Source organism: Astyanax mexicanus, chromosome 21, assembly GCF_023375975.1.
Source record: "Astyanax mexicanus isolate ESR-SI-001 chromosome 21, AstMex3_surface, whole genome shotgun sequence".
Lineage (NCBI taxonomy): Eukaryota > Metazoa > Chordata > Actinopteri > Characiformes > Acestrorhamphidae > Astyanax > Astyanax mexicanus.
This window is the reverse complement of record NC_064428.1, coordinates 24,999,413-25,027,089: the sequence shown is the minus strand read 5'-3', so window position 1 is coordinate 25,027,089 and position 27,677 is coordinate 24,999,413. Positions and strand designations below refer to the sequence as shown.

General features: G+C 38.0%; 1 protein-coding gene across 3 annotated transcripts in view; it reads left to right on the top strand.

The window, feature by feature from the left end:
- The window catches only part of cfap58 (cilia and flagella associated protein 58), a 193,310-nt gene that overhangs the window by 32,539 nt on the left and 133,094 nt on the right, over window positions 1-27,677 (top strand). For all 3 annotated transcript variants that reach the window (XR_007428101.1, XM_049469848.1, XM_049469849.1), the window contains exons 8-11: window positions 6,758-6,840; window positions 9,226-9,417; window positions 22,769-22,930; window positions 26,137-26,283. Coding sequence is in view for 2 of the 3 variants with exons in the window: in XM_049469848.1 (XP_049325805.1) it covers window positions 6,758-6,840; window positions 9,226-9,417; window positions 22,769-22,930; window positions 26,137-26,283 (584 nt within the window). In the remaining variant the exon portion in view is untranslated. The remainder of the gene's footprint in view (window positions 1-6,757; window positions 6,841-9,225; window positions 9,418-22,768; window positions 22,931-26,136; window positions 26,284-27,677) is intronic.

The window sequence follows — 27,677 nt, the reverse complement described above, 5'->3', positions numbered from 1 at the left end:
TTTTTTCTGTTTTGGACTGTTTTTTTGTATCAGGGCTGTTTTTATCTGTTTTGAGGCTGTTTCTTTCTGTATTGAGGCTGTTTTTTATTCAGTTTCTAAGCCCTTTTTCTGTTTTGGACTGTTTCTTGTTTTGAGGCTGTTTTTTTCTGTATTGAGGCTGTTTTTTATTCTGTTTCTAAGCCCTTTTTCTGTTTTGGACATTTTTTGTTTTGAGGCTGTGTTTTATGTGTTGGGCCGTTTTTCTTTTATTTTTTAAGGCTGTTTATGTTCTGTTTTTGGGCTGTTGTATCTGTTTATCTGTATATCTCTCTTTCTATGCTGTTTTTTTGTTTCAGGGCTGTTTTTGTCTGTTTTGAGGCAGTTTGTTTTTCTGTTTTTGGTCTGTTTGTTCAGATTTCAGGCAGTTTTTTCTGTTTTGAGGCTGTATTTTTGTCATCATGCTGCTTTCTGCCCAAATAACTACTGGTTGTCCTCATAGTCATAGAGCTGTCTGATTAAAGGTGGCAGATGTTTTTAGTACTTCAGCAAATATAGACATAAATGTCTTCACATGGCAAAAAAAGTTCTCTATAACTTTGATGATTGGACCCTTTTCCTTCGCTACTGACTGCACTATAAATCTCAAACTATGCTTCAACTGAGACATAAAAGCTATTGTTTCTGGCTCTCAGTTTGTCTACAAATCTGAACGTCGCATCGCCTGACTAAAGCTGAGCTCCCTGCTTTTCCTGAGCTGTGGAGGACAGTTATGGGTTAGCAGCACTTCAATCGTGCAAGTTGTCACAGCCTTTTATGTGCTGACATTTTGATACAATAAATAAATGATTAAAAATTCATCACACATCGCATAAGCTGCGCTCGAGGCATCGTTTTACTATTACATAAAACACAAAACATGCATAGAGAGGAGGAGGTTTGTGGAGGCTATCCCACAAGGTTTTATTAGTTAAAAGTGTTTATTAATTTGGTGGATTCCTTAAGTTAGTGAGCTGCAAATTCACTGTAAGCTTAATATATACCTAATGAGGTAAATTTAGTGTATAAAATTTAATGCTGTATAGGTTACCTTGGGACTGGGATTGAGAAACAAATGCCTTAAAGCACCATTCCATCATTTTCCATCTGCAGCACCTGTAGCATACTTTTAATTACCCCAGACAGATTTCTTCATGCCTACTAAACAACAGAAAACCAACAAATCAAATAATAGAATTATAATTCCTTATTCCAGTCCAAACCATGGGCAGAAATCAAAATAAAAGTTATGAAATACACAGTATTTAGCCTTTAGTTCCAGCCATACATGCCTAAACCCATAAATAGTCTGGTTAGTTACTATAATTGACATGTCTAGACCTTTTTTAGTAAAATCTTACAGCACTTAATGCTTCCCTCTGCTGACAACATTTGTGGAGATTTCATTTGGATTTCATTTTCCACCAGGACTTGGCACACTACACACACTGCCAGAAATACCAACTGGTCTTGTATAATATTCTAATTTTCTGAGACACTGATTTTTGGGTTTTCATTGGCTGCAAGTAGAAGTGTACCATATCGTATCGTACGTAATAATATCGCCAAAAAATTTGAATATCGTGAACGATATTATACCCTGAAATATTGTGCCATATCACCCACCCCTAATTATCACATTAGGGTACTTCTTTTTTGCCATTTTTAGCAAAGAAAAATTCACACTGTTCTCATTTTCCATTATATATCTACTAGAGACAGATTTTATCTGTCCACTATCACTTATTTTACTTTAATCCTGGATATATGGAGATATTTGGAGTACATTACTACTATCATGACATTCTGAATCACTGATTTCTGTTACAAATCTGATAAAATTCTTTTTTTTTTAAATCTCCATTAGCCATATCATATTGCATGCAATAATAACATTCTAAATAATTTTTCAAATTCAGTGTTTTTTTGTATCGCCAAAAGTATCGTTATCTTGAAAATACCATGAATGATATTATTTTAGAACCATATCGCCAACTCCTAGCTGCAAGTCATATAATCATCAACAATAAAAAAAAAATGAATGATTAAAATAGATCACCCTGTGTGTAATACATCTGTATAATTCGAGTTTCACATTTTGAACTGAATTACTGAAAAAAAGTAAAAAAACTTTTGAACAATATTCTAATTTTTTGAGATGCGCTAATAGATATTTGTCAAATTATTATTATGATTGCCCATGGTAGTTGTAAGTCTTGTCCAGTGCAGGGTTTAAAGCTACACAGCCTTCCTATTGGGTGAACTTGATTTTTAGGTCAGATTTTTCGCCTCAGTTAGCAATCCTGATTTATGAACCAAGCCCCCTCATGCCCCCTCAGCCATGTGAGTCAAAGAGCCTTTGGAGGGTCGCATCTCATCTTTGCTACCAAGATTGGGTAGAAAATCATTTGTAGGCCGATAGTCTCAATTGTTTTCTGAACGACCTCCACGCAATTCATTTACGTATTTTATTCCGTCTTTTTATTCCCGCAGCAGAGCCGATTGGTCCCTGCAGGCTGAGGGTGTTTTTACCGGGTGATGGATGGAGCTTGAGCTTGGTTGTCATCTTAATCAGGATTTCCACGGTGATGGATGTTGTCATCTTAATCAGGGTTGCCACGGTGATTGATGAGATGGGCTGTGACAGGAGGGTCAGTGATCTGACTGGCTAAGGAGAGGTGAAGGGGCGGGGCTGGTTGCGGAAAGAGCACGAAATGAAAGAAACTGCACTGGTGTAACGACTATAAGCCCTCATTGCTTTTATCATCTTTATTCTTACTGTTCTCTTTCCAATGATTTCCTAACGGGGTGGGTTTGACAATGGAGCAAACACTGGGCAATAGAGCGAGAGAGACAATGAGTAAGACAAGGTTAGAGAAAGAATAAGAGTAAGAGTAAATGGTGTGGAGATATTCTTTCTCCTTCACTTCTCAATCCATTGTTTCAGGAGTTTCCTCTCGTTTCTTCATTATTTTGTCTTCTTGTTTGTTTTCCTCAAATTCTGTTATTGTTCTCACTGTCACTCTGTTTCCTGATCATTGTCTCTGTCACTACAGTATATACACCTACTCACTCAAGTGTAGTAGTGTCTTATTTAGTGTTTTAATGATATTATTACTTGTCGCTTATCTCTCAAGCCTTCTGATCTCAAGTCATCTGATGTAGTCCATTAGCTCAAAATAGAGAACCGAGAACCACCTTTTAAGAACCACTTTTCTTTTGTGGTCACTCAATACTTACTAGATATGAGTCTATCATCATATAAAAGTGAATTTGTAAGGAAAAGAAAAGCTGCAGCAACAGAAAATCAGTAGTTGCTTGAGTCACAGCTTTGGAAACCAAAGTCACTAGGCAACAACTCAATTGATGATTTCTTTAGAAAAAGACAGGATCTCGGCTTGAACTTAAGTCCCAACGATATGATATTTGATTGCGACTTGCACTCCTCAGACTCAAGAACTGATTCGCTGCAGAAATCTGAGACTTGAATTGGTCTTAAACCCCTAAAAATGAGAGATGGTTCAAATTAAAGACTTGACTTGCATCTTAAGGGTTGATTTGGACTCGCAAACCAGAGACTTCTCAAGACTTGACTCTTCAGACCGTTTGCACCTCAAAGGCTTCAAAGTCGACCTGGACTTTTTATTAGAGAATTAAGTCTCAACTCAAACACGTCTCAGAAACTTGGGCAAGGCTTGGCTCAGACTTGCACCACACACACGACATCAAGACATTACTTGCAGCTAAATTTCTGAGACTTGAGCATGAACTTGGACTCTACAGTGGCACTACAGAGGCTTGAGACTCTACTCATACTTAAGCTCAAACTATGCAAGACCTGACTTCGACTGGCACTCCAGAGACCTTGATTCAGACAGACACCACAGAGATTTGGACTTGAATCCTAGATTCTAACTTGCGCCTGACAAATGAATTTGGACTGGCACCCCAGAGTTTTAAGAGTCAACTTGGTTTTGCATCTTGGAAACCTAAGACTTGTATTAACCTCTTAAGCTCCAAGCCTATTTTTACCATTTTCCGCCTGGTATGTTGGGGGGGGGTGGGGGGAGTGACTTTAGGTAACTACAGGACCAAACCTGTGCATTTTTCAACTCTGAACACGCGCTGCAACGAGCTCTTTCAGCTCTAATTCAGCGACCGAATCCTAGATTCTAACTTGCGCCTGACAAATGAATTTGGACTGGCACCCCAGAGTTTTAAGAGTCAACTTGGTTTTGCATCTTGGAAACCTAAGACTTGTATTAAACTTGTATCCAACAGACTCAAGACTTGAACATCAAGTCATATACAACAATTGTCTTGAACCGATTGTATTGTACCAGTGCCCTGGTTGCTGAGTATAATATGGCCAGTTGTGCCAACTTCTCTGGTTGCCAAGTATAAACTACATTCATCACAGTTCCGCATGGCTGATGGCGAGTCTCACCCAAAATTGCCAGACATCAGCCGAGCTCGGGCTGTTTCTTCGGCTATCTGGGAAGTTTGTTTCCCTCCAGTGTGAGTATTCCTTCAGTAAACAATTGACAAAGCATTATGGTAGTTGTAGCCAGCTCAGTATAGAGTTAATATCGGACTTTTCGTGTAACCCTGTGGGCGGAGCGTCTGAAGCCAAAGCACACATTCTCTCTTGTTCTCTGTTACACAGTCTCTCATAAAACACTTACGCACTCTCTATCGCTTTTATTCTAGCACTCATACTCACTCACTCCCACACTAATTCACTATGTGTCTCTCTCGCTGTGTCTTGCTCTCTTCCCCCTCTCTCTTCACAGCTTCCTTTATTACCTCCTCCCAAAGAAATCAATAGTAAGATAACAGTAACAATAAAGATAATGAGAGCAATGAAAGCTACAGCAGTCATAATAACGTTGTTTCGTTTATCGTCTCTCGCTATCATCACCATCCCAATCCAATAACCATGGGACGGTGCTGAAAAACACACACACACAGACACACACACACACACACACACATATATGAAAGCATTTAGGATGATGGTTTAAGGGTAGGAGACCAGGTCATGCAGAGCGATTGTGTGGGAGCTTTTTACGGGTTCAGTTTAGGAGCACTGGTGGATTTCTTCATCATCCCTCAGGCTGTGTCAGGCTGAAATGCTTCTGCAGCATGTCCCTTCTCTAAGACGAATTGGACGTGTTCCTTTTCGGATAACTGAGGGGAAAAAAAAAATCACGATTTAAAATGACATTTTGTCCAAGTGGATATCAACAGGGTTTGGAGGTTTTTCGCAGAGAACGAGAAAGTACACCTCAGCCTCAACCTTGCCTCAATATGAGTGCCTGCTTTTCACTTTCCTAACGCTTAAAGCTCATTTAGGTTTTTTTTTATTTATCAGTCCACTCATGCTTTAGTAGGTCTCTTTAACTTTGAGATGAATAACTGTTGGGCAGCACAGTGCTTTATCTGTCTACTCATGCTTTAGTAGAGCTCAGATTCATCAGTCTACTCCTGCTTTAGTAGAGCTCAGATTTATCAGTCTACTCCTGCTTTAGTAGAGCTCAGATTCATCAGTCTACTCCTGCTTTGGTAGAGCTCAGATTCATCAGTCTACTCCTGCTTTGGTAGAGCTCATATTCATCAGTCTAATCATGCTTTAGTAGAGCTCACATTTATCAGTCTACTCATGCTTTAGTAGAGCTCACATTTATCAGTCTAATCAAGCTTTAGTAGAGCTCAGATTTATCAGTCTACTCATGCTTTATTAGTGCTCAGATTTATCAGTCTACTAATGCTTTAGTAGAGCTCAGATTTATCAATCTTCGTATGCTTTAGTAGAGCTCAGATTTATCAGTCTACTCATGCTTCAGTAGAGCTCAGATTTATCAATCTACTCATGCTTTAGTAGAGTTTAGATTTATCAATCTACTCATGCTTTAGTAGAGCTCAGATTTATCAGTCTACACATGCTTTCGTAGCGTTTAGATTTATTAGTCTACTCATGCTTTAGTAGAGCTCAGATTTATTAGTCTACTCATGCTTTAGTAGAGCTCAGATTTATTAGTCTACTCATGCTTTAGTAGAGCTCAGATTTATCAGTCTACTCATGCTTTAGTAGAGCTCAGATTTATCAGTCTACTCATGCTTTAACAGAGCTCAGATTCATCAGTCTACTCATGCTTTAGTGGAGCTTAGTAACTTTAACATAAATGATCAGCACAGTCATTTATCAATCTTCACATGCTTAAGTGGAGATTAGTAACACTAACAAACTCATTCTTAATATTCCAAATAAATTATTTCTTACAGAAATTACAGAAAAGCAACAAACCGTTTACAGCAGGATATAAAGCTTAAAATTCACACAGTTTACAGATTTTTTTTAGTACTTCCATTGAGTTTTGTTAAGTGTGATTTCCAGGGGCTCATGATGAAATGCCTGGATGTCCAAGTGCATAAAGACAATCTGCCGGTCATTTAGTTCATGTTCAGTGATTTTCTCTGCCATTCTCCTTCTCTTTCTCTCCGTGCTCCATGCTTTCTTTCTTTTCCAAGCCTTGGCCTCCAGTCAGGAAAAATAATGGGTTTTTTGAGTTGTGTAATTATTTCATGCTGGCCTCTCATGCGCTTGCATGAAGCACTTCTAAAAACAGTCTTATTAGAGGAAGCTTTTGAAAAGAAATGCAGAGATCAGCACTAGATCCCGCCTCCAGGGGTGGTTGAAGGGGAAGGTATTAAAACATTCATCTTTGTTGTTTTTCCTCAGAAATGGAGATTGCGAAAAAACAGATGGAGAGCTACAAGAAGAAGATGGACGAACTGGTCAGGGAGAAAGACACTCTTCACAAGGTACACGTGGGCCAGTATGATGGTCTTACGTTCATAAATATCATATTTTACATGTTAGATTCACATTAAGCACTTAATTAATTGTAGTGCATTTAAAGTGCTAAAGCTTTTATGTGTAACCTACATTTAATTAGCAGAATAAAAGAATTAATTAGAGAATAAAAGCCTTGACCAACAAGTCAACAATATGAAATAGACAAAAAAAACCTAACACCCAAATAAGAAAAGAGCACATTTAATGCAGGAGGTTCAATGTGTTTACCTCTTGGTGAGAGACAACTGACTAGGGATCCATTTATTATGCATTAAAAGGCATTTTCCCCAGTTATGGGGGCGGGGGGAAATAATCCCTGCAGGCACATAAGAGTATTAGATGTTATCCTGACGTACAATTTCTGTCATATGACGTCATGACCAACATTCAACCTAAAATTAAAGTCTGTTGATGTTAGTGGCCAGCTGGGATAGGATTTTGGCTCTTGCTCATGAATATTCATACATGCAAACATATCGCCTCTGATTGGCTAACAGCATTGCGAGGCAGTGAGACAAAAAAAACATTTTTTAAGCAAATAACAGCAATGTTATATGTTACTTTACAACATGTGTAATGCCCTGCTAAGATCAGTTCAGCCACTGATCTAGTCTTAGAGTCTTTGTAAAACGCGAAATCCACCGGAGATCCTTTGTAAACCTATAATTCAGGTCCAGGTCCAGAAAGTAAAAATCCAGGGCTTTTACTGTTTTAAAAATACACCTACCTATCTAAATTGTGCCTCACTATAGTGATGTTCCATGGTCAAATTCTAACCATTTGTTCTTCAGCTCTGAATTACTGGGTAAATCATAGAACACTGATGTGTTATTTGCACAAATAAAACAGAAACGAACTTATGCCACGTTCTTCCTAGCACTGTTAGCTCCTATATGACGAGACCTGCCTGGCTGTCTGGCTTCAGCTACAGGTCACGATCCAAGTTGGGCGGGGCCATGAATATGAATTCACAGGTTGAAGTAGACACGGGTGCTTTTCCTGATCGACTGAATATTTGAGTATTCTCTTTTACCAGCTACTGCAGACAATGGTGGTTAATAAAGAGTTGTATGTATGTACAACTCAGAGAGACCTACTGTATTTCGCAACCTTTAAAATATTAAACATATTTTTATGTTTACTTTTACAAAGTTTGTGATGCTCCCAAATTTCTGTCCCACAGTTCAGTTTTCAAAATAGCTTGAATCTTTTTTTTTCACTTTTCAATGCTTTCAGTTAATGATGAAGTGCCAACAGGTGAAAAAACAACACTGATTCGAACGGCACAGTCTGCTAACAGCGTCCCGCTGTGAGAAGCATAATGCATACAAGTCCAGAGTTACTGACCCCGGCTGAAATTTCTATCTGAGTGCTCAGACTTAGCTGGAGCCGAGGATGCCCTCACTCTCTTAACGTAGTTATGAAACTGAGGTGAGATTCACAATCAGGCGAAAAGGTAGCTTCATCTACGGCTGAGCTCCTGAATATTTCAGTATTGTTGTGGATATGGAGATGAGTGGCCATTCATATTTAATTGCACTGGGAATATGCTGCCCCCCGCACATACACACCGCGGTGGTTTTTATATCCTTCTCGGCTGTTTCCATTTGCTTCTGAGGGCCTGTGGGTAAATGCTGCTGTATTACACATATTACTGTATTTAGATGGATGGATGGATGGATGCTTTCTTTATTAATCCCAAAGGAAATTTAGGATAAATTTATCATTGTTTAGTTTAGTTGGGGGAACATGACCCCAATCTTGACTTTACGAACCAAAAGCAAACATGTCTGTGCCTCCAATTCACAAATTAAAGCTTTGTTTTTATTACAAAGGTGTTTTACCCACTAGTAACGAGGGTATTTTACCCAAACAGCTCCCACCCAGTCAAAACAAGAACGTTTTCCACAATAGTGAGGACAACAGCTCCCTGCAAAGTGCTAAATACACGGGTACGCTCAACACACAAAGACACTGGCGTGCGTACGTGGCTCCTGAAATTGGCTCTACCCTTGAGAGCGCTTCCTTTGATCTACTTTACACTGATGCATTGCGGATGAAAATAACCCTTTCATTCCACCAAAGTGGCCAATTATGCTTTTTATCTTTTCAAGATTAGACCACTGACAGAATAGACTGGTTTGTACTTGGGCGGCTTTGTTTGTTGTTTACTAGCTTTTGTTTGTTTGCTCTGGCTTTCTTTAATCTGCATCTTTCCAACAAAAAAAGACAAAAAAAGAGAGAAAAAGGCGATGTTTGTTCGAATCGTGCACAATAGATATGTTTACAAGGTAGCGTCTAATCTTTTGTATAAACACGCTGTCTGTGTGTTTGTGCTCGCGTTCATTTAGAACATGATCAAGGCAGCGAACGCCACCGAGAAGCAGCAGGATTTGGTGCGGCTGCAGAAGCAGACGAAGAAGACCCTGGACCAGGAGATTCTGGCCTACAAGGACGAGGCACAGAAGCAGCGCAAAATAATCTTTCAGCTGGAGCAGGAGCGAGACAAACACATCAACGACGCCAGCGACCTCACACAGAAGGTAAATAAATACGCTACACTGTAAAACTAGTTTTTTTTTTTCTGCAGGTTAAAGCCAGGCAGCTGTACTACAATAAAAATAACAAGTGAACACCAGTGATGTCAGTAACGCATTACTTAGTAACGCGTTACTCTAATCTGACCCTTTTTTTCAGTAACGAGTAATCTAACGCGTTACTATTTCCAATCCAGTAATCAGATTAGAGTTACTTATTTAAGTCACTGTGCGTTACTCTCTCTCTCTCTCTCCACCTCACACACACACACCGCTCCCTTACCCATTCCCCCTCCGCTCTTCCCCAATCACACGCGTCTCGCTTTCTCCCCTGTCTCTCTCTCTCGCGCTCGGCGTGTCTTTAGTTTCCGCCCGTTTTCGTTTTTCGCCAGTTCTCGGGCTCCCTATCTCTTTATAAAGGCGTTTTTTTTGGCGGCCGCGTCCCAATTCACTAGCCAGGGCAGCAGTCTGCCACAAATTTGATTGGCAGAGGAGAGCATTTAAAGATTTTACACCACACGTGATTGGAAGTTCACTGTGGCGCAGAGCGCACATACCGTAAAGACAAGAAAAGTTCCGGTGCTTTAAATGAACGCTGTCAGAATTAAATCCTTCTCAGTAGTTGGACCGCAGTCTGCAAATATGTGATCCCTGGTCTAGACCATATACACGGTTCTGTTTTATAAAACCACTCCTTGCTGCCCTGCAGAGAACAACAGGTTCAATGTTCAGTTTTACAGTGTTAAATATGTCAGGTCAAGAAAGAATTTCTTTATTTTATATATTTTTTATAAAAACAAGTATTTATGTTTAGTAAAATCAAGAAAGACCATATTTAATTTTATTTTTTTTTAATATGTTAAGTTATTATTTTTTTTTAATTAAAAATATATATATTTTTAGGAAATAGTTCAACTTAATAGAGATAAATTATTGCTGTTAAAAATGCATTTTCCAATAAAGGGAGTATTGGCAAAACTGGTTATAATGTTTATGTTAAGGCGGCGGGAGGTGGTGTCTGCAGCTGCTTAAAGTAACTAATAAAGTAACTTGTAAAGTAACTTAGTTACTTTTAAAATCAAGTAATCCATAAAGTAACTAAGTTACTTTTTAAAGGAGTAATCAGTAATCGGATTACTTTTTCAAAGTAACTTTACCATCACTGGTGAACACACAGGGGTAGTAGCGAGGGGGAATGACTACATATTGATGGTGAACAAAGTGAAAAAAAAACCTTGTATCCAAACAGATCATCACAGAAGGGAATGGGAAATGTGTTCAACTCCTCAAGGTTGCGCTGCACAAATATAAGGTCACTGTGTTTCAGTGAAGCGACTCAAATCACTGCAGTTTAATATAGTATAATTCAGCTGAATTAATTCAATTTAACTCAAAATATACAAGAAAGTTGATAGTCCATAAATTAACTGAGTGTGTCTCACAACTAATCAGCTGCAATCCAACACATCTGTTGAATTTAAGTTATGTTACCCTACAGTGTACACAACTAAGACAGGACATTTTGCTTTATCAGTCCAATGCCCTCTCTTTACCGCATTTTTCACACTATAAGACGCACAGTATTATAAGGTGCACCATCAATAAGCGTCTATTTTCGAGCCTATTTTCATACATAAAGCGCATCAATTTATAGGGCGCATTATCACCCGCGGGTCCTTAAAAAGTTTCATATATTCAAGGTCCAAAATGTCTTAAAATGTCTGGAATTTTGTCTGGAGGGGAGGCATTAAATTATATCTGAGGAAAAATGAGGAATGTGAAAAATATAAGCAAGGAATTTATTGCATGTTTAAATAACCATGAAAAAAAAAAACACTAAAATATAACACAGGCGTTTTTGTACTTCTTATTCATAACTACTACTTTTTATTAAATTGAAGCTAATTATAGTGTATGTAGGCATGTGAATGGTTTATTAATTGATGTGCCATTCAAGCCAGTTAAAATGTCTAACAATTTTAATCATGTTTTTGTTTGCTTATTATTGTTATATTGCATTAATTACTGACAAATTCAAAAAATGCAAATAGAGATCTAGGGAACATGGCAATTATTCTGCCATTATTAGTGAGTGGGAAAGTAGTGAGTAATTAAAAAAGGCTTTTTAACAGGGCACTTTTATGTTGATTTTATAGTTATTTGAATTATTTTTTTTTTCATTTAAATTCAGTAAAACTTTTTTTGTGTACTATCACCTAGTTTTTCATTTTTTTTCCCCACAGTCACAGTATTATTATTTTTTCTTGTGAGAGGTATAAAAAAAGGTCTTAAAAGTAATTAAAATTGAGCTTTAAAAATGTGCAAATACCCTAATTATAGGACACTAGTAAGTAACAGGGGTGTCTACATGTTTTAACACGGTAAACACGCAGACTACAGTCCGATATACTCACCTCTGAATGGCGAAAGTGCTAGCGCTTAGCACGGCTAGCGGCTAATGCTAATACTGCTTCAGCCTCGGTGGTGGAGAACTCAACTGAAACGCCTGTATAACTCTGTACTTGAGCAGAGTGGCTTTACTATTTCTTACAACCTGACTGGTTCATGCATGCATTCATACATAAGGCGCACCAGATTATAAGACACACTGTTGATTTTTGGGAAAAGTAAAGGTTTTTAAGTGCACCTTATAGTGCGAAAAATACTGTACTCTTTTTACACATGTCCTTAGCAGTAACTGTAATTAATAATTAATTACTAATGACCGAGCAATGGCTTGTTTTTGATGCCAAACTTCACTGAAAATATCAGAAAATCTCAATCATTCATTGTTGTGACATAATACCATGTCAGTTTCTCTTTAAAGTTTTTTAGGTACCACTTTAAAATAAGACTACCTTCATAAAGGGTTTATAAATGGTTTACAATTCGTTTATTAATAGTTACTAATTAGGCTGTAAATGCCTCAAAAATAATTAATAATAAGATATAACACATACTTAGAAATGTACGTAGACCTGTTTTTTGCCAAATAGTGAACCCACAGCCATCTATATTGTTGCTTTTTCTACATATGTGTTATAACTGATTATTAATGTAAACCATTTATAAACCCTTTATAAATGTAATCTTATTTTAAAGTGGTACCGTTTCTTATTTAGACCTGGTCATTTCATGAGTGCCTAGTATCTGGATTGTAGCCTAATAGGATTGCAGATGCATTTATATTCAGCTGAATCCAATTGCTGTGTGAGACGGAATATGCTAAATACAATTTAGTTTCAGTTGTACTGGAAGGAGTTTGGGTTGCCAAATAAATTATTAATCAATTACTGTATATTTGGATCTGTTTTAAACGCATTTTAGTGTGTTTACACTTCTTACACATTCTTAATGTGGTTTGGTCGTATTCCGATCAATCCTGATACTGAAAACTCATGAAGTGACCAAGTATAAATGTAGTCCAGTACTTTTTGGATTTGTGAGGGAGTTGGGGATGAGGGGGGGTTCTTTTAGCTGTGAATGCAATTGAATCCTGTTAGAAAGACTTTCCTGAACAGTAGAGACAGTTGCTCCAACAAAAGCAGGATACACTCTTCATTTAAATTCCCTTTTATTTCACACAAAAAAACTATGAATGAGCAGGTGTCCTTTATTGTGCTTTATTATAGGAAAATGGAAACAGATGCCTACACAGTAGCAAGTAGCCGTACATGTGTCCAGTTGGTGAAGTGGGCTTTAAATGTGGGAGTAATCAGGATGTGGGAGGATTGTGTTTACTCTCTCAGATACTGGGCAAAGCAAAGTCCCACAGGGATCGTAACTGGGTCCAGTAAAAGTGATAAACATACTTTTATAGCCACTTTTATATATACAATGTAGCACAAAGTGGCTTGATTAGAATTAAAAGAACAGCAGCATAGTAAGATGAACCATTGAGCCTTTTTTGTACTTTTTTACTGTGTGAAATCAGTAAAAATACAATTCAAATCAAACGTGCAATTCATGAATAACTAAAGAAAATGTGAGCCGTAAAACAAGAGGGATAAAAATGGTAAAAGAATAAAGCACCCATAAAAATCACAAGATCCCTGCTTTGTGAAATACATCCCTCATGACTTTCCTGTGGGAGGGAGCTGCATAATTGCAGAGCATAAAATCAAAAGGCAGCCTCACCATTTATTTTATGTTTTGCCCATAAATGGTACATTATACACACATTTTGCAAGCAAACCCCTCTCAGCTTTCTTATACGCTCTGGATTGCTGCAAAACTCAAGATGAGGATATGTAAATGATTACGGGTGTGGTCTTGATTTTTATTTATGCCACAAAAAGCTATTTTTGGGTAGTGTACCTCCTGGTGAGAGATTGCTGACTGCTAGACATGACTGTACGACACACTCAAAGCCCTTTTGCTCATTTGACAGACTTTGAGAGGAGGCACATCGCTGAACTAAAAGACGCAGGATGCCAACAGTGCAAGTCAGAGTGCCAGCATTAAATTGGAAATACTAGTGACACCATGGGCCCTATCGTATACCCTGTGCAGGGCGCGTCGCATTGCTCGTTGCTATACACCCTGCCTACAGTCTATTTTCATGCTTTGTGCCCGCACCACTAAAATAGCATCAGAGTTCAGGAATAGATCTACACTGATGGGTGTGGTGGTCTGGAAGTGAGGTGTGTTCAGGTGAATTTCTTGCGTGTTGCCAGAATTGGAATTGCCAATTTGGAATTGACATATGTCGGCAGTAAAACTAGAGGGTCTGCTTTTACATAAAATGGGTGGGGCATTCGGGAAGGGCATGTGCTGCATTCCATGTGAAAGTCAGATGTCACAGATTTGACTCCTGCAGGTTGAATTTCCTACAAAGAAAATTGGGAGAGTCTCACCAACTACGACTTCAGAATCCAAGATGGCTGCGCCACACATTAACACTAGTAAAGGCAGTAGTGTTATACCGTTAATTAGCACTTTTTTATTTAATATTTCTTTTTTCTTCATATTTTCTCCAAATGTAGTTATACCAATTATCCCACCCATTTAGCTGCTACTTATGTAATTCCACAACACAAAGAGGGTGAAGACCAGCCCATGCCTCCTTCAATAAATGTGAATCAGCCACTGCCTCTTTTTCAACTGATGCAGTATTGCCGAGTAGCATCAAAGCACACTCGGAAGAAAAGTGCAGTGACTCGGTTCTGATACATCAGCTCACAGACACCTTGTACTGATCGACATCACTGTACTAGTGATAAGGGGAAAGAGCGCCATCTACCCACCCAGAGAGAGCAAGGCCAATTGTGCTTTCTCATGGCTCCGGTAGCTGATGGCAAGCTGCATGACCGGGATTCAAACCAGCAATCTCCCAGTCATAGTGGCAGCGTTTTAGACCACTGGACCACTTAGGACCATTGTACAACTCACTTGTTGTGTTCAACATTTGTCTGTGTCTGTGTTTACGTGGTATTTTTATACAAAATAATGCATATAGTATCGCTAACAATGCTAACCTTTTACAGTGCTAACGATGATAGCTAATATCTGAATGTTTAGCTTCCCTAGCACGGCAAAGACATTTTAAATGTAGTTTATTATCTGAAATTTCAATGTTTTGCATTTTCTAAACTTATTTGTCTTACTTTTGTCTCATTTAATCTATTAAAAGTATTGTATTCTATTGGCAAATATTTTTGCTTTTATTAAACATTTTTTGATTGTAATTATTCCTTGAAAAATGTTTATATGTTATATGTTTTCTGAATGAAGCAAAAGGATCTCCCAACACAATAAGACATGTATCACAAGTACAAATTAGTTAGGAAATAAGTTATTTCTTGTTGTAAAGTTATTTTACTTTCCAATTTAGAAATATTTAGACCACATTTAAGAGGATTACTCTTGCTAAGATATAATCTTTTTTCAGTGCGAACATCTAGTATTTGTTGTAAACCTCTTCTTCTCTCAGCCTTTAACAAATTTTCAAAAGTGCTGCCATGATCTGGTTAGCCTGCGTTAACTCTGCATTAATTCCCTGCACACAAATTGCTTTTGCTACTAGTTCCAACCTTTCTGCTCTTCATTTTCTCTTTTCTCAGCTCATATTAGTTATTTGCAGGGAGTTCTGTGAGGTGGTGTCTTGCTAATTTGATGTGAAAACACCCAGCAGAGAGCAGAAACGAGCCCAGACTGTTGTAAAATCGTTTCTCTCAGCTAATGATTCTGATGGCCTCCTTAGCTCCAATTTTCCTCTCAGGAGTCGAGCTTTTAAAGACGTGAGGATTTTTTCCCACTGCCCAAAAGAGACTGTAAAAAAAAAAAAATGCCATCACAAGCACAAACGCGGGTCGATAAATCGATAGTCCTCTCTTGTTCATACAAGCAGCATTCTTAAACACTGAGCATCATGCAGAGTTTTTCCACTTAGCCTTTTTTTCAGTCGTCTGGGAAGCTGTGGTGGCTAATGAGGCAGTTGATCAGCAGTTTGTGCCTTTTTTGTAGACGTTTAAGTAAAAAAGAGCTAATTTAGAGTGGGTAGATGCTTCATGAAGATTCGAGATATGCTTCGTCCAGACATGCTAATTTGGCTAATGTATAATCGCTAATAGACCCAAGTTAGCATGGCTTAATTTGCCTACTACTTCTAATTTGTTTTGACCAGCTATTGTTAGAAATGTTAGCAGTGTTGGGTCACATATACCTTTGAATTCTACCGTATTTTTCTCTATAGGACGCACTTAAAATCCTTTCATTTTCCCAAAAATCATCAGTGTGCCTTATAATCTGGTGCACCTTGTTTATGAATTTTACCAGTCAGGTTGTAAGGAGCAGTAAATATGGAGGAGTTATAAAGGAGTTTTAATTTAGTTTTCCAGCACCAAAGCTGTAGCAGTATTAGCATTAGCCGCTAACCGCGCTAAGTGCTCTTTTGTCGTTCAGGGGTGAGTATTATAGGCCTGTAGCCTGCTGCTAACCCCGGCTAGCACTGCTGAAGCAGCATTAGCATGAGCCTCTAACCGAGTTGGACTGTAGCCTGCGCATTTACTGTGTTAAAACACGCTATGTGGGACAAACCCCTAGCTAATATTGCACTCAGATTCTCGGTTCCTCAGTGTAGCACTGTCAGGTGGCATTTACTAGCGGCTAGCTGCTAATGCTAATGCTAATGGTGCTGTAATGCCAGCCTTAGTGGAAGTCTGGAAATCTAAGATTACTGTAAATAGGACAGAAGCACTTTATTCACCCAGTTTTCAGGATAAAAATCTGTGTAGATTAACATCCAGCACTCTTGACTTAAGAATTACAATTTTGTTTACTTAGCTTAGTTTTACCTAACTTAGTTACCCCCCTACCACCAACACCCACCAACAAAACCTGCTGAATTAGAAGGGAAACATGGTGACACCCCTGTTCCTTACTAGTGTCGCATAATACGCCTTACAATCCAGTGCGCCTTGTGTATACGTTTATTGATAGTGCGCCTAATAATCCTCTGCGCCTTACAGTGCAAAAAAATGCTTTTTAAAATGTTCCTTCTGTTTTTTTTCCTGGGATAGTGTCTGAACAACATTTAGAACATTAGAACATTAGAAGTTTTATCCTTTTTGTAGGCCTAGCAGTAAATCTGAAAACTTTAGCACATTATTTTAATGCATATTAATTATGTTACCAGGTTTACAGAGCATGGTGATTATATTTAACAGTTTTATTTAGCAGTGTAAACACGTCATTATTACTGTTGAGTTCAGAAGACAGCTTGATTGCTTTTCTTTTATGTTGACATTTTATTCTTTTTTTTTTCTCGTGATTTTAACTGTTGCATTTATTCTTGTTTTTTACACTCCAACGCTTTTATAACCTATATTAATTTATGTTATTTGTTATATTTCTTTTTCATTTCATTTCATTTCATTTATATACATTTCATTTATATATGTTTCCATATTTATATATGGAAAAGTGGTTGTAAATGGGGAAAAAAGGTCGGGCTGTTTATTAGCAAGAAAATGATGATACGTATCATAATTCAGGGGTTAAAATTCAATATCTTGCAATCCTATAAAGAAAAAGATAAGTTATTATTTTTAACCAACAGAGCACAACATTGCTCTCTAGTGGTCGAGGTTTAAACACAACACTAAATGAACCACTTCTGACACCAATCTTCACATTTTAACTAATGGTTAAAAATGGATACTGTGTTTTTGAAAATGTATGCACTATCGCAAAACAAAGTATTTATATTTTATTACACCCCTAAGATTTAATGGTTAAACATCTGATATATACAGCCTTCAATAAGCACCCGAACGCATCACACACTTCTAGTTCTGATTAGTTTTATTCACTGATAGGAAAGATCCCTGCTGTTTAAAATGTACCGTGTAGGTCAGCTGCTGCTGTGTTAACTGAAACATGTGGAATTGATGCTAAATGGAGATTAGTAGCGTATGTCATCAGTCTGGCAGCTAAATGGTGATAACTCTCTGATGTGGAGGAGATCAATTGCCTTTAAACAGCACAAATATGTAATAATGGCCATTATTCAGTTGGGATACGGACACTTGACTATCTCCTGACATAGTGGGGAAATATTAAACATTGATTTTTCTCATGCTGTCCTCGACCCTACACACACACACACACATACAAGCACAGGCTTACTTGTGTATTCATGTTGGAGACTATTTAAGGGCATCAGCCTTGAGCTGTGTTAGTTGTTAAACAGATTTAAAAGTCTAATATAAAAAATATAAAACTGCTGTACTAGTAGATCTAGAAGTCACATATTTCCTGTTGTTTTTTTCAGTAGAAATATAATATGTAATATCAGTAGAACTTTACACCTAAAGGGCATTTCAACTGTTTCTTGTCATGTATTTTTTTTAGTCGTACAAAATAGTACCGTAGATTGGACATTTATTTTATACTGATCAGCTAGCCATACACAAGATTAGCATGTTTTTTTTTATTTTATAAAGACTTGCTTATAAAGACTTTAGTATGTTTTACTGATGCTAATAAAGACTTTAGCATGTTTTACTGATGCTAATAAAGACTTTAGTATGTTTTACTGATGCTAATAAAGAATATTTTGCATGTTTTACCGTTGAAATGTTTACTTAAATATGTTTGTTGACATCTTTTAGCATGTCTTTCTCACACTAACTCTCTGATTTAAAATGTTTTTCTAGTGGCATCTTTAAGCGGAAATGCTTTGCCACCTTTTAGCATGCTTCACTGATGCTAATAAAGACTTTAGCATGTTTAACTGATGTTAATAAAGACTCTTTAGTGTATTTTACTGATGCTAACAATCACTATAGCATATTTTACTGATGCTAATAAAGACTATTTAGCATGTTTTACTGTTGGAAGATTTACTTAAAATGTTTGTTGACATCTTTTAGCATGTTTTACTGATGCTAATAATTTTTTTTAGCATGTGATACTGATGCTAATAAAGACTTTAGCATGCTTTACTGATGCTAATAAAGACTCTTTAGCATGTTTTACTATTGGTGTCTTTACTTAGAAATGTTTTTTGACATCTTTTAGCATGTTTTTCTTATGCTAACTGTTTGATTAGCATGTTCTTTGTGGCATATAATGAATACTATTAAGCGGAAATACTTTGCCAACTTTTAGCATGATTTACGAATGCTAATAATGTTTTACTGTTGTTTACAATATTTAAACATGTTTGACATTTTTTTCTCTCGCTAACTAATGTTTTAGCATGTTTTTCTTATGGCTTCTTTAAGCAGAAATGCTTTGCCACTTTTTAGCATGTTTTACTGATGCTAATAAATACTATTTGGCATGTTTTACTGATGCTAATATTGTTGTACTGTTAGCATCTTTATTTAGAAATGTTTGACATCTTTCTCTCTCTAACTGTCTTTATAGCATGTTTTTCTTGTGGCATTTTTAAGCGGAATACTTTGCCACTTTTTAGCATGTTGTACTGACACTAATAAAGACTTTAGCATATTTTACTGATACTAATAAAGACTAAAGCATGTTTAACTGATGCTAAAAAGACTATTTAGCATGTTTTACTGTTGGCATCTTTACTTAGAAATGTTTATTGACATATTTAAGCAGGTTTTTCTCGAGTTAACTGTCTGATTAGCTTGTTTTTTTGTTAAATAAAGACTATTAAGTGAAATCTAAGCTATTAAGAAATGCATTGCCACCTTCTAGCATGGTTAACTGATGCTAATAAAGACTTTTTGGCATGTTTTACTGATGCTAATAATGTTATACTGTTGGCATCTTTACTTAGAAATCTTTGACATCTTTTTCTTTCGCTAAGTGTCTATTTAGCATGTTTTTTTTGTTGCATCTTTAGGCGGAATTGCTTTGCCACCTTTTAGCATGTTTTACTGTTGCTAATAAAGACTATTTAGCATGTTTTACTGATGCTAATAAACACTATTTAGCATGTTTTACTTGTGCAATTAGTAAGCAGATATTCTTATTGCCATCTTTTATCAGGTTTAAGCACCAGCATTTGGAGCGTTTGGCCCACAGCTATAGCTATAGAGTCACAGTTCAGATGTAGCGTTCAATAGCATGATTTGTTCAGACATCAGTTACAGCTCTATATATTTCACCTAGCATTGAGCAGACTTGTCTGTGAGCCTCCCGCTGTTTCTGTTTACATTTGAAAGCTTGCTCCTTTGATTTGAAAGCTGTTAAAGAAACAGGCTGAACTTCACCTCTTTCTCTTTATGGATCTGATTCTTTTTGCCCCGACTTTGACATTTGGATTTAACCCGGCTCTCCGTGATTGGATTAGCGTCTGCGCGTTCCGTAGCGGTTTAATACGGCAAATCCATGTAATTCTGTTTCTATTCAGCTTTTAATTTGACGTATAATGTCTCGCATTGACAAAGCCAGTGCTGCGGAGAGAGAGAGAGACAGAGCGTGGGGGGGGAAACACTCGGCTGATGTTTCAATCAGCCTCCATTGAAACAGTGTAGGCCTCTCGCTGTGGAACAAGTGAACAAGTTCTGGCGGATTTGTCGGCCACCCCAGCACAAATCGACTCCATTAGGGTTGTGCGGCTGTCGAGGCAACATGGTGGGCTGTGTATGTGTGTGTGTGTGGTGAGGAAAGAGGAGGAAGAGGAAAAAGAAAAAAAGAGTAGGAATAATGATCGGAAATGATGGATGTCGCTGTCATAGTTGTGACATGAGTCAGATCACAGCCATATCTCTCTCCTGATTTGTCAGCTCAGCTCAGCTTTATTGGAATGACCCTATTACGTTATAGTATCACCAAAACATTTAAATCTATTTATCACACGTCAGACTATTAATCATTCAGCAGCACAAGTATAGAAAACAATAAATAACACAAACATTCAGTCATACTTGGGTCATCATCAAAATACTGTTTGATTTTTGTTCAGAAAAATAATAAAAAAAAAATATTTTGACTATTTATTATTATATGTAGAAGATTTCAGACTGCAGAAAAATAATATTTTCCCAGTTTAATAACTTGCATGCATGCTTTTGACCACCCGACAGGATTTACAATAACAAGAAGGACCATTTTAATTAAAATTGGCATTTAATGAAAACCTGGTTGTTATAGAGTTGCATGTTGAATCGTTTTTCCAAAATTATATGAATTACCTTGATGTTTTACCCAAAACACGGATAGCATAGTATGGAGCAATTCCATAGCAACGCCAACCCGTTACCACAGCAACCAGAGAGTGACACCTTAACAACCAACTCCTTTCCATAGCAACCACTCAGCAACACCATGGCAGCCAACAGCTGTAAGATAGCATCACCTAGCAACAGTTCAGCATCAACCTAGAAACAGCCTAGCAACATTGTAGTAAGAACTTAGCAACACTTTAGCATCCAGCCTATTACCATAACAACCAATTAGCAACCAACAGCTATACCTTAGCAACACCTAGCAACAATTACCATAACAACCATTTAGAAACCAACAGCTATACCTAACCAACACGTAGCATCAATTAATATAATAACCATTTAAAAACCAACAGCTATACCAAAGCAACAGCTAGCAACACCTTACCAAACAACCCTTTACAATTAGTAACCAACATCTATACCATAGCAACACCGAGCAACAATTACCTTAACAACTATTTAGAAACCAACAGCTATACAAAAGCAACACGTAGCATTAATTACCATAACGACCATTTAGAATCCAACAGCTATACCAAAGCAACAGCTAGCAACACCTTAGCAAACAACCCTTTACAATAAGTAACCAACATCTATACCATAGTAACACCTAGCAACAGTAACCATAACATCCATTTAGAAACCGACAGCTATACCATAGGAATGCCCAAGCAAACAACAGCTATATTAAATCTGCACCTAGCAACAATTACCATATCAACCATTTAGAAACCAACACCTTTACCATAGCAAGCCTTAGCAAACAGTTAAATCATAGCAGCACATAGCAACAGTTCAGCATCAACTTGGCAACAGCTTAGCCACACCATTGGAAGAACTTAGCAACACTTAGCAACCAGCCCATTACCATGACAACCAATAAGCAACCAACAGCTATACCAAAGCAACAGCTAGCAACACCTTACCAATCAATCTTTTACAATAACTAACAAATAGTAACCAACAACTATACCATAGCAACACCTAGCAACAATTACCATAACAACCATTTAGAAACCAACAGTTATACCACATCAACGCCCTAGCAAACAACAGCGATATCATAGCAGCACCTAGCAAAAACTCAGCAACAACCTGGCAACAGCCTAGCCACACCATAGGAAGAATTTAGCAACACTTTAGCAACCAGCCATTACCATGACAACCAATTAGTAACCAACAGCTATACCAAAGCAACAGCTAGCTACACCTTACCAATCCACCCTTTACAATAACAAACAATTAGGAACCAACATCTATACCATAGCAACACCTAGCAACAATTACCATAACAACCAACTGCTATATCATAGCAACACCTAGTAACAAGCCAATTAGTACCTCAGAAACTGCTTAACAACACCCTACCAACCAACCCATTACAATTGCAACCAAGTAGCATCCAACAGCTTTACTAAAGCAACCAACACTTATACACAACTTCAATCAATCAATCTTATCAAACCTGTTACCATAGCAGCCACAGAGCAACACCTTAAAAACAGAAACTATAGTATAGCAACTCTTTAGGTACCAGTGAGAATCACTTTAGCACAACCATTCTCTGTTTCCTGCAGCAAATTCACTTTCCTATGTTTTCTAATGGATGCAAATGAATACATTTCTAATGTTAAATCAACTCAATATTCCAGCTTTCTGAAGCTACACCTTTCACAGTGTTGAGTCATGGCCTATCTTCCTCTTCGCAGGTGTTGTTACTCATGGAGGAGATCAAAGCGCAGCAGATGCAGATATTTGAGTACAGGAAGAAGATTGCTGAAGCAGAGACCAAGCTGAACCAGCAGCAGAACCTCTATGAAGCGGTCCGGACCGACCGCAACGTCTACAGCAAGAACCTCATTGCAGCTCAGGTACCCGTTTGTGTTATTGTTGCACACATTGTGGAACATCCACTCTGACACACACACACAAACAAACACTGATCAGCCGTAACATCCACTAGAATTTGCATAGAAGTTGCACAGTTCCATTATCGCTGTTTTAAAAGATTTTAGGTAAAAGAGGATTAGAAAATAAAATCTGTTTGGTTATAAACAGCTGCGATGTTTGGCTTGTAAGCGCTGCATCGGTACTAAGTTACATGTATTTGGTGGTTAGGGCTGCAACTAAGGATTATTTTGGGCGATTATTTTTCAGATTAGTCAATGATTATTTCTCCCATGCCCTCCATCTCTGATTGCTGTGGTTACGCCTTCTGTTTCTTGCTTTTTCTGTCTTCGCTTTAAAGCGATAGAAACAACTGAACAAGGGATTAAGTGCCCTTTAAATGTGGAAAGTAGCGGTATTTAGTGAGAAAATATGTAATATGTTGTGTTTGGGCACTTTTAGAGACTGTAAACTGTTAGAGTGTCCCCAGTGCTTTGTGTAGTTCTGCAAATTAACGATTAGTCGACAATGAACAATATGGAGTCGACACATTTTTATAATCGACATTGTCGATTATATCGACTAATCGGTGCAGCTCTACTGGTGGAGTAATACATGGAGAGCTTCGGTTACAGTGCATTACCAGCTGATAACGGCACTCATAGAATGCCTCTCAGCCAATCACATTTCAGGGTCGGAACTAACTGTGGTGTAATAATAGATAATAAATTATGCAGAGTAACAGATACAGGACTACAATCTGTAATTATAGAACTACAAAGTACAGGATAATCTGGGAAGATCTTTCTTTATAATTGGCCCGATTTATCCTAAAGTGTGGGCCAAGCTTTAAGGATGTACTTTCACTTAATGAGTATCTCTGATGTCCTCTTTTTTCATATAAAAAAAAAAGATAGTGGAAGAAGAATCGGCTGTGGAGCTGTGCCACTTCTTGCCACGAGAAGCGTTAGCCTCAGCTGCATTTTCAAAGGACAATCTCTGCATTCTGTATTCCTTTTCCTCTTCGACTCCCTTATTTCATCATACCTGAATCTGCCAAGTGCAAATGCCACCCCCCCTCTCTCCCTTATACCACCCAACCCAACCCCACCCATACCCCGTCCCGCTCTGGCCCAGCTGCCTTCTGTCTGAAGTCTGACCTTGTAGCTGTTGTGTGATAAGGCTGCATTCGGGAATGGGCTGCTTTTTGAACTAATGCTGGGGCCCCTGCTCACACGTCTGCTCTGTGTGTGTGTGTTTGTGTGTGTGTGTATGAGTGTTTATGTATGTATGTGTGTGTGTTATTTGCACTTGTCTGTTTGGTTTGCCGTAGATGCAGGTGCTAGATGCCGCTCTCTCAGCGCAGGTTTCGGAGTGTGTGAGGAGTGTGTGTTTACACTTAAGATTTATTGCCTAAGTGCTTATCTCTGCCGTTCTTACAGCAATCTGTTAGGAAGAGTGTGTGAGTGTCTTCCTGTATCTGCGCATAAATGCGTTTGTGTGTTTGTGTGTCCTTATCTGAGTGTATGCATCTGTTTGCCTGTGTTTGTGTGTATGTGTGAACATGCATCTGCTCATGTCTGTGCAATACCCACCTTGGCGTATGTGTGTTTTTTATATATATTTTTTATCTCTGATGGAGAAGGTCTTCTTCTGAGTGTCTGTTACAAGAAGTCTTACAATGAAGCTGTTTAAAATGTTGTTGGGGTGAGGTAAGAGGGGGGGTTGTTGTGGAAGCGATGTGTGTTTCAGTGACAATACTAAACCACATGCTGCACACGTTACAAAGGCATCGCTGTGAAAGAATAGGGTATAGGTACTGAATTCATTTGGTATCCTTAGTGCCTAAGCGTCTTTTAAATGTTGCGAGAAAGAATGGCAACAATTACTGCATTTTTCACACTATGAGACACACTTAAAATCATTTAATTTTCCCAAAAATTGTCAGTGCGCCTTATAATCCGGTGCGTCTTGTGTATGAATTTTACCAGTCAGGTTTTAAGGAGCAGTATAGCCCCTCCGCTGAAGTACAGCGTTACACAGGAATTTCAGTTTAGTTCTCCAGCAACCTCTATTTCGCCGTTCAGAGGTGAGCATTAATGGCCTGTAGCCTGCTTCTAACCCTGGCTAGTGTTGCTGGAGCAGCATTAGCATTACCCACTAACAGTTAGCTGCTAATGCTAATGCTCCTGCCTTAGTGCTGGAGAAATTCGAAAATCTAAGCGTACTGTAAATAAACAAAAGCACTTTACTCACCTAAATAAACAGTTTAGAGGAGAGAAATCTGTGTAGATTAACATCCAGCACTCGTTTGACTTTTAAAAGCTTAGCTTAGCTTAGCTTTACTTAACTTAGCTACTCATCCCCCAGACACCCAGCACCAAGACCTGTTACATTAGAAGTTCCTTATAGTGTCTCTTTAAATGTGCCCTATAATCCAGTGTGCCTTACATTTGAAAATAGACCAGACGTTCATTAATAGTGCGCTTTATAATACGGTGCACCTTATAGTGTGAAAAATACAGTAATGCCATTCCCATGTTTCTACTCTTATTTTTTGTCTTTTTTAGCTTTCGTAGTTCTATAATTACAATGTGTAGTCCTGTATCTGTTTCTCTGCATATACTTTTTAAATTATCCTCCTGAAACTCATTTCTCCCAGTTTAGCTAGACCAATTGTCCCACTCATTCAACGGCTACTCAGCTGTATGTCCCTCATCACTAGTGAGCCCAACACAAGGAGGGTGAAGACTAGCGCATGCCTCCTCTGATACATGTGAAGTCAGACACCACCTGTTTTCCAACTGCTGCTGATGCAGAATTGCCAAGAAGCATCACAGCACACTCGGAGGAAAGCGCAGTAACTCGGTTCTGATACATCAGCTCACAGACGCCTTGTGCTGATCAGCATCACCCTAGAAGTGATGTGGGAAAAGAGCGCCATCTACCCACCCAGAGAGAGCAAGGCCAATTGTGCTCTCTCAGAGCTCTGGCAGCTGATGGCAAGCTGCATGACCAGGAATTAAATCAAATCTCCCAATCATAGAAGCAAAATATAGCTTAATATATTTTTAAATTGAAGTACCAGTCTCTCTGTTTCTCTTTTTAATTTTCTCACATCAGTGTCTACGTGTGAATGTGTGTGTGTGTGTGTGTGTTTTTGTGTGTGTGTGTGTGTGTGTATTTGCAGGACGAGATCACAGAGATGAAACGCAAGCTGAAGCTCATGACCCACCAGATTGATCAGCTCAAAGAAGAGATCACTGGCAAAGAGGCCACCCTGGTCAAAGAGCACCTCGAGTTCCAGCGGGTGGAGAAAGAGAAGGAGGCTCTAAAGGTGCGCTGTCACTTCTTCATTCCCTCTGTTTCTTTTTTACACTGACCATCAAAAGGGTTTTGGAGACACCAAGCTGGGATTTGAACTTTCTTTCTGCTACTTTCCAATGAAGTATGAAAAGAAAGTAGGTAGCTTTGGCTCACTTAAAATACCCATTTGCTTATACTTAAAAATGACTGTATTAGCAACCCTCATCAAAAATGTATTTTTTTTGGTTTGAAAAGCTGATTTTGCTCAAATAAACTCATTGTTAGAAAAGTACATTATATTTAATTTGGTGATGAAAGGTATGTATGGAGTTCTCTGTGCTCCACTGTTCTTGAGCTACAGGTGCATCTAAAAAAAAACCCTTAGAATATCATTGAAAAATTACTTTATTTCAGTTTATTTCAGTTCAAAATGTGAAACTCATATTATATTGATGTATTACAAACAGAGTGATCTATTTTAAGCTTTTATATATTTTATTGTTGATGATTGTGGCTTACAGCCAATGAAAATCCAAAAATAAGTGTCTCAGAAAGTTAGAATAATATATAATAAGATCAATTGGTACTTTTGGCAGTGTGGGCAGTGTGCCAAGTCCTGCTGGAAAATGAAATCCACATCTTCATAAAAGTGTTGTTCCAGAAAATCTTACAGATCTTCATGCCTTCCTCTGCTGACAACTTTTATGGAGATATAGATTTCATTTTCCTGCAGGAACAGCAGGATAAAGCTTACCCACACACAGCAAGGGTTGCCCAGAAATATGCCTGCCAGATTGAAGCCTCAGGGTTACCAGATTTATTGTCAATTGAGCATTTATGGGACCAGCTGGGACCCCAGCTTCAGTTACTTATGGGTGTGAAGGATCTAGAGGCCCCACTGAATTTCACTCATCTCCAAGCTAGAGGTGGTCCAGTTGTTCCTAATAAACTCATCTTTATATATACAGCTCTTGAGAAAAATAAGAGACCACTTTTTACCAAATTGAAAACCTCTGGAATATAATCAAGAGGAAGAAAAATGATCACAAGCCACAAACCAAGCTGAACCACTTGAATTTATGCACTAGGAGTGGCATAAAGTGTCCAAAAGAAGTGCGTAAGACTGGTGGAGGGGAACATGATGCCAAGATGCACAAAACTGTGATTAAAAAACAGGGTTATTCCAATAAATATTGATTTCTGAACTCTTAAAACTTGAATGAATATGAACTTGTTTTCTCTGAATCATTTGAGGTCTGACAGCTTTGCATCTTTTTTTTTTGTTATTTCAGCCATTTCTCATTTTCTGCAAATAAATGCTCTAAATGACAATATTGTTATTTGGAATTTGGGAGAAATGTTGTCTGTAGTTTATAGAATAAAACAACAATGTTAATTTTACTCAAACATATACCTATAAATAGC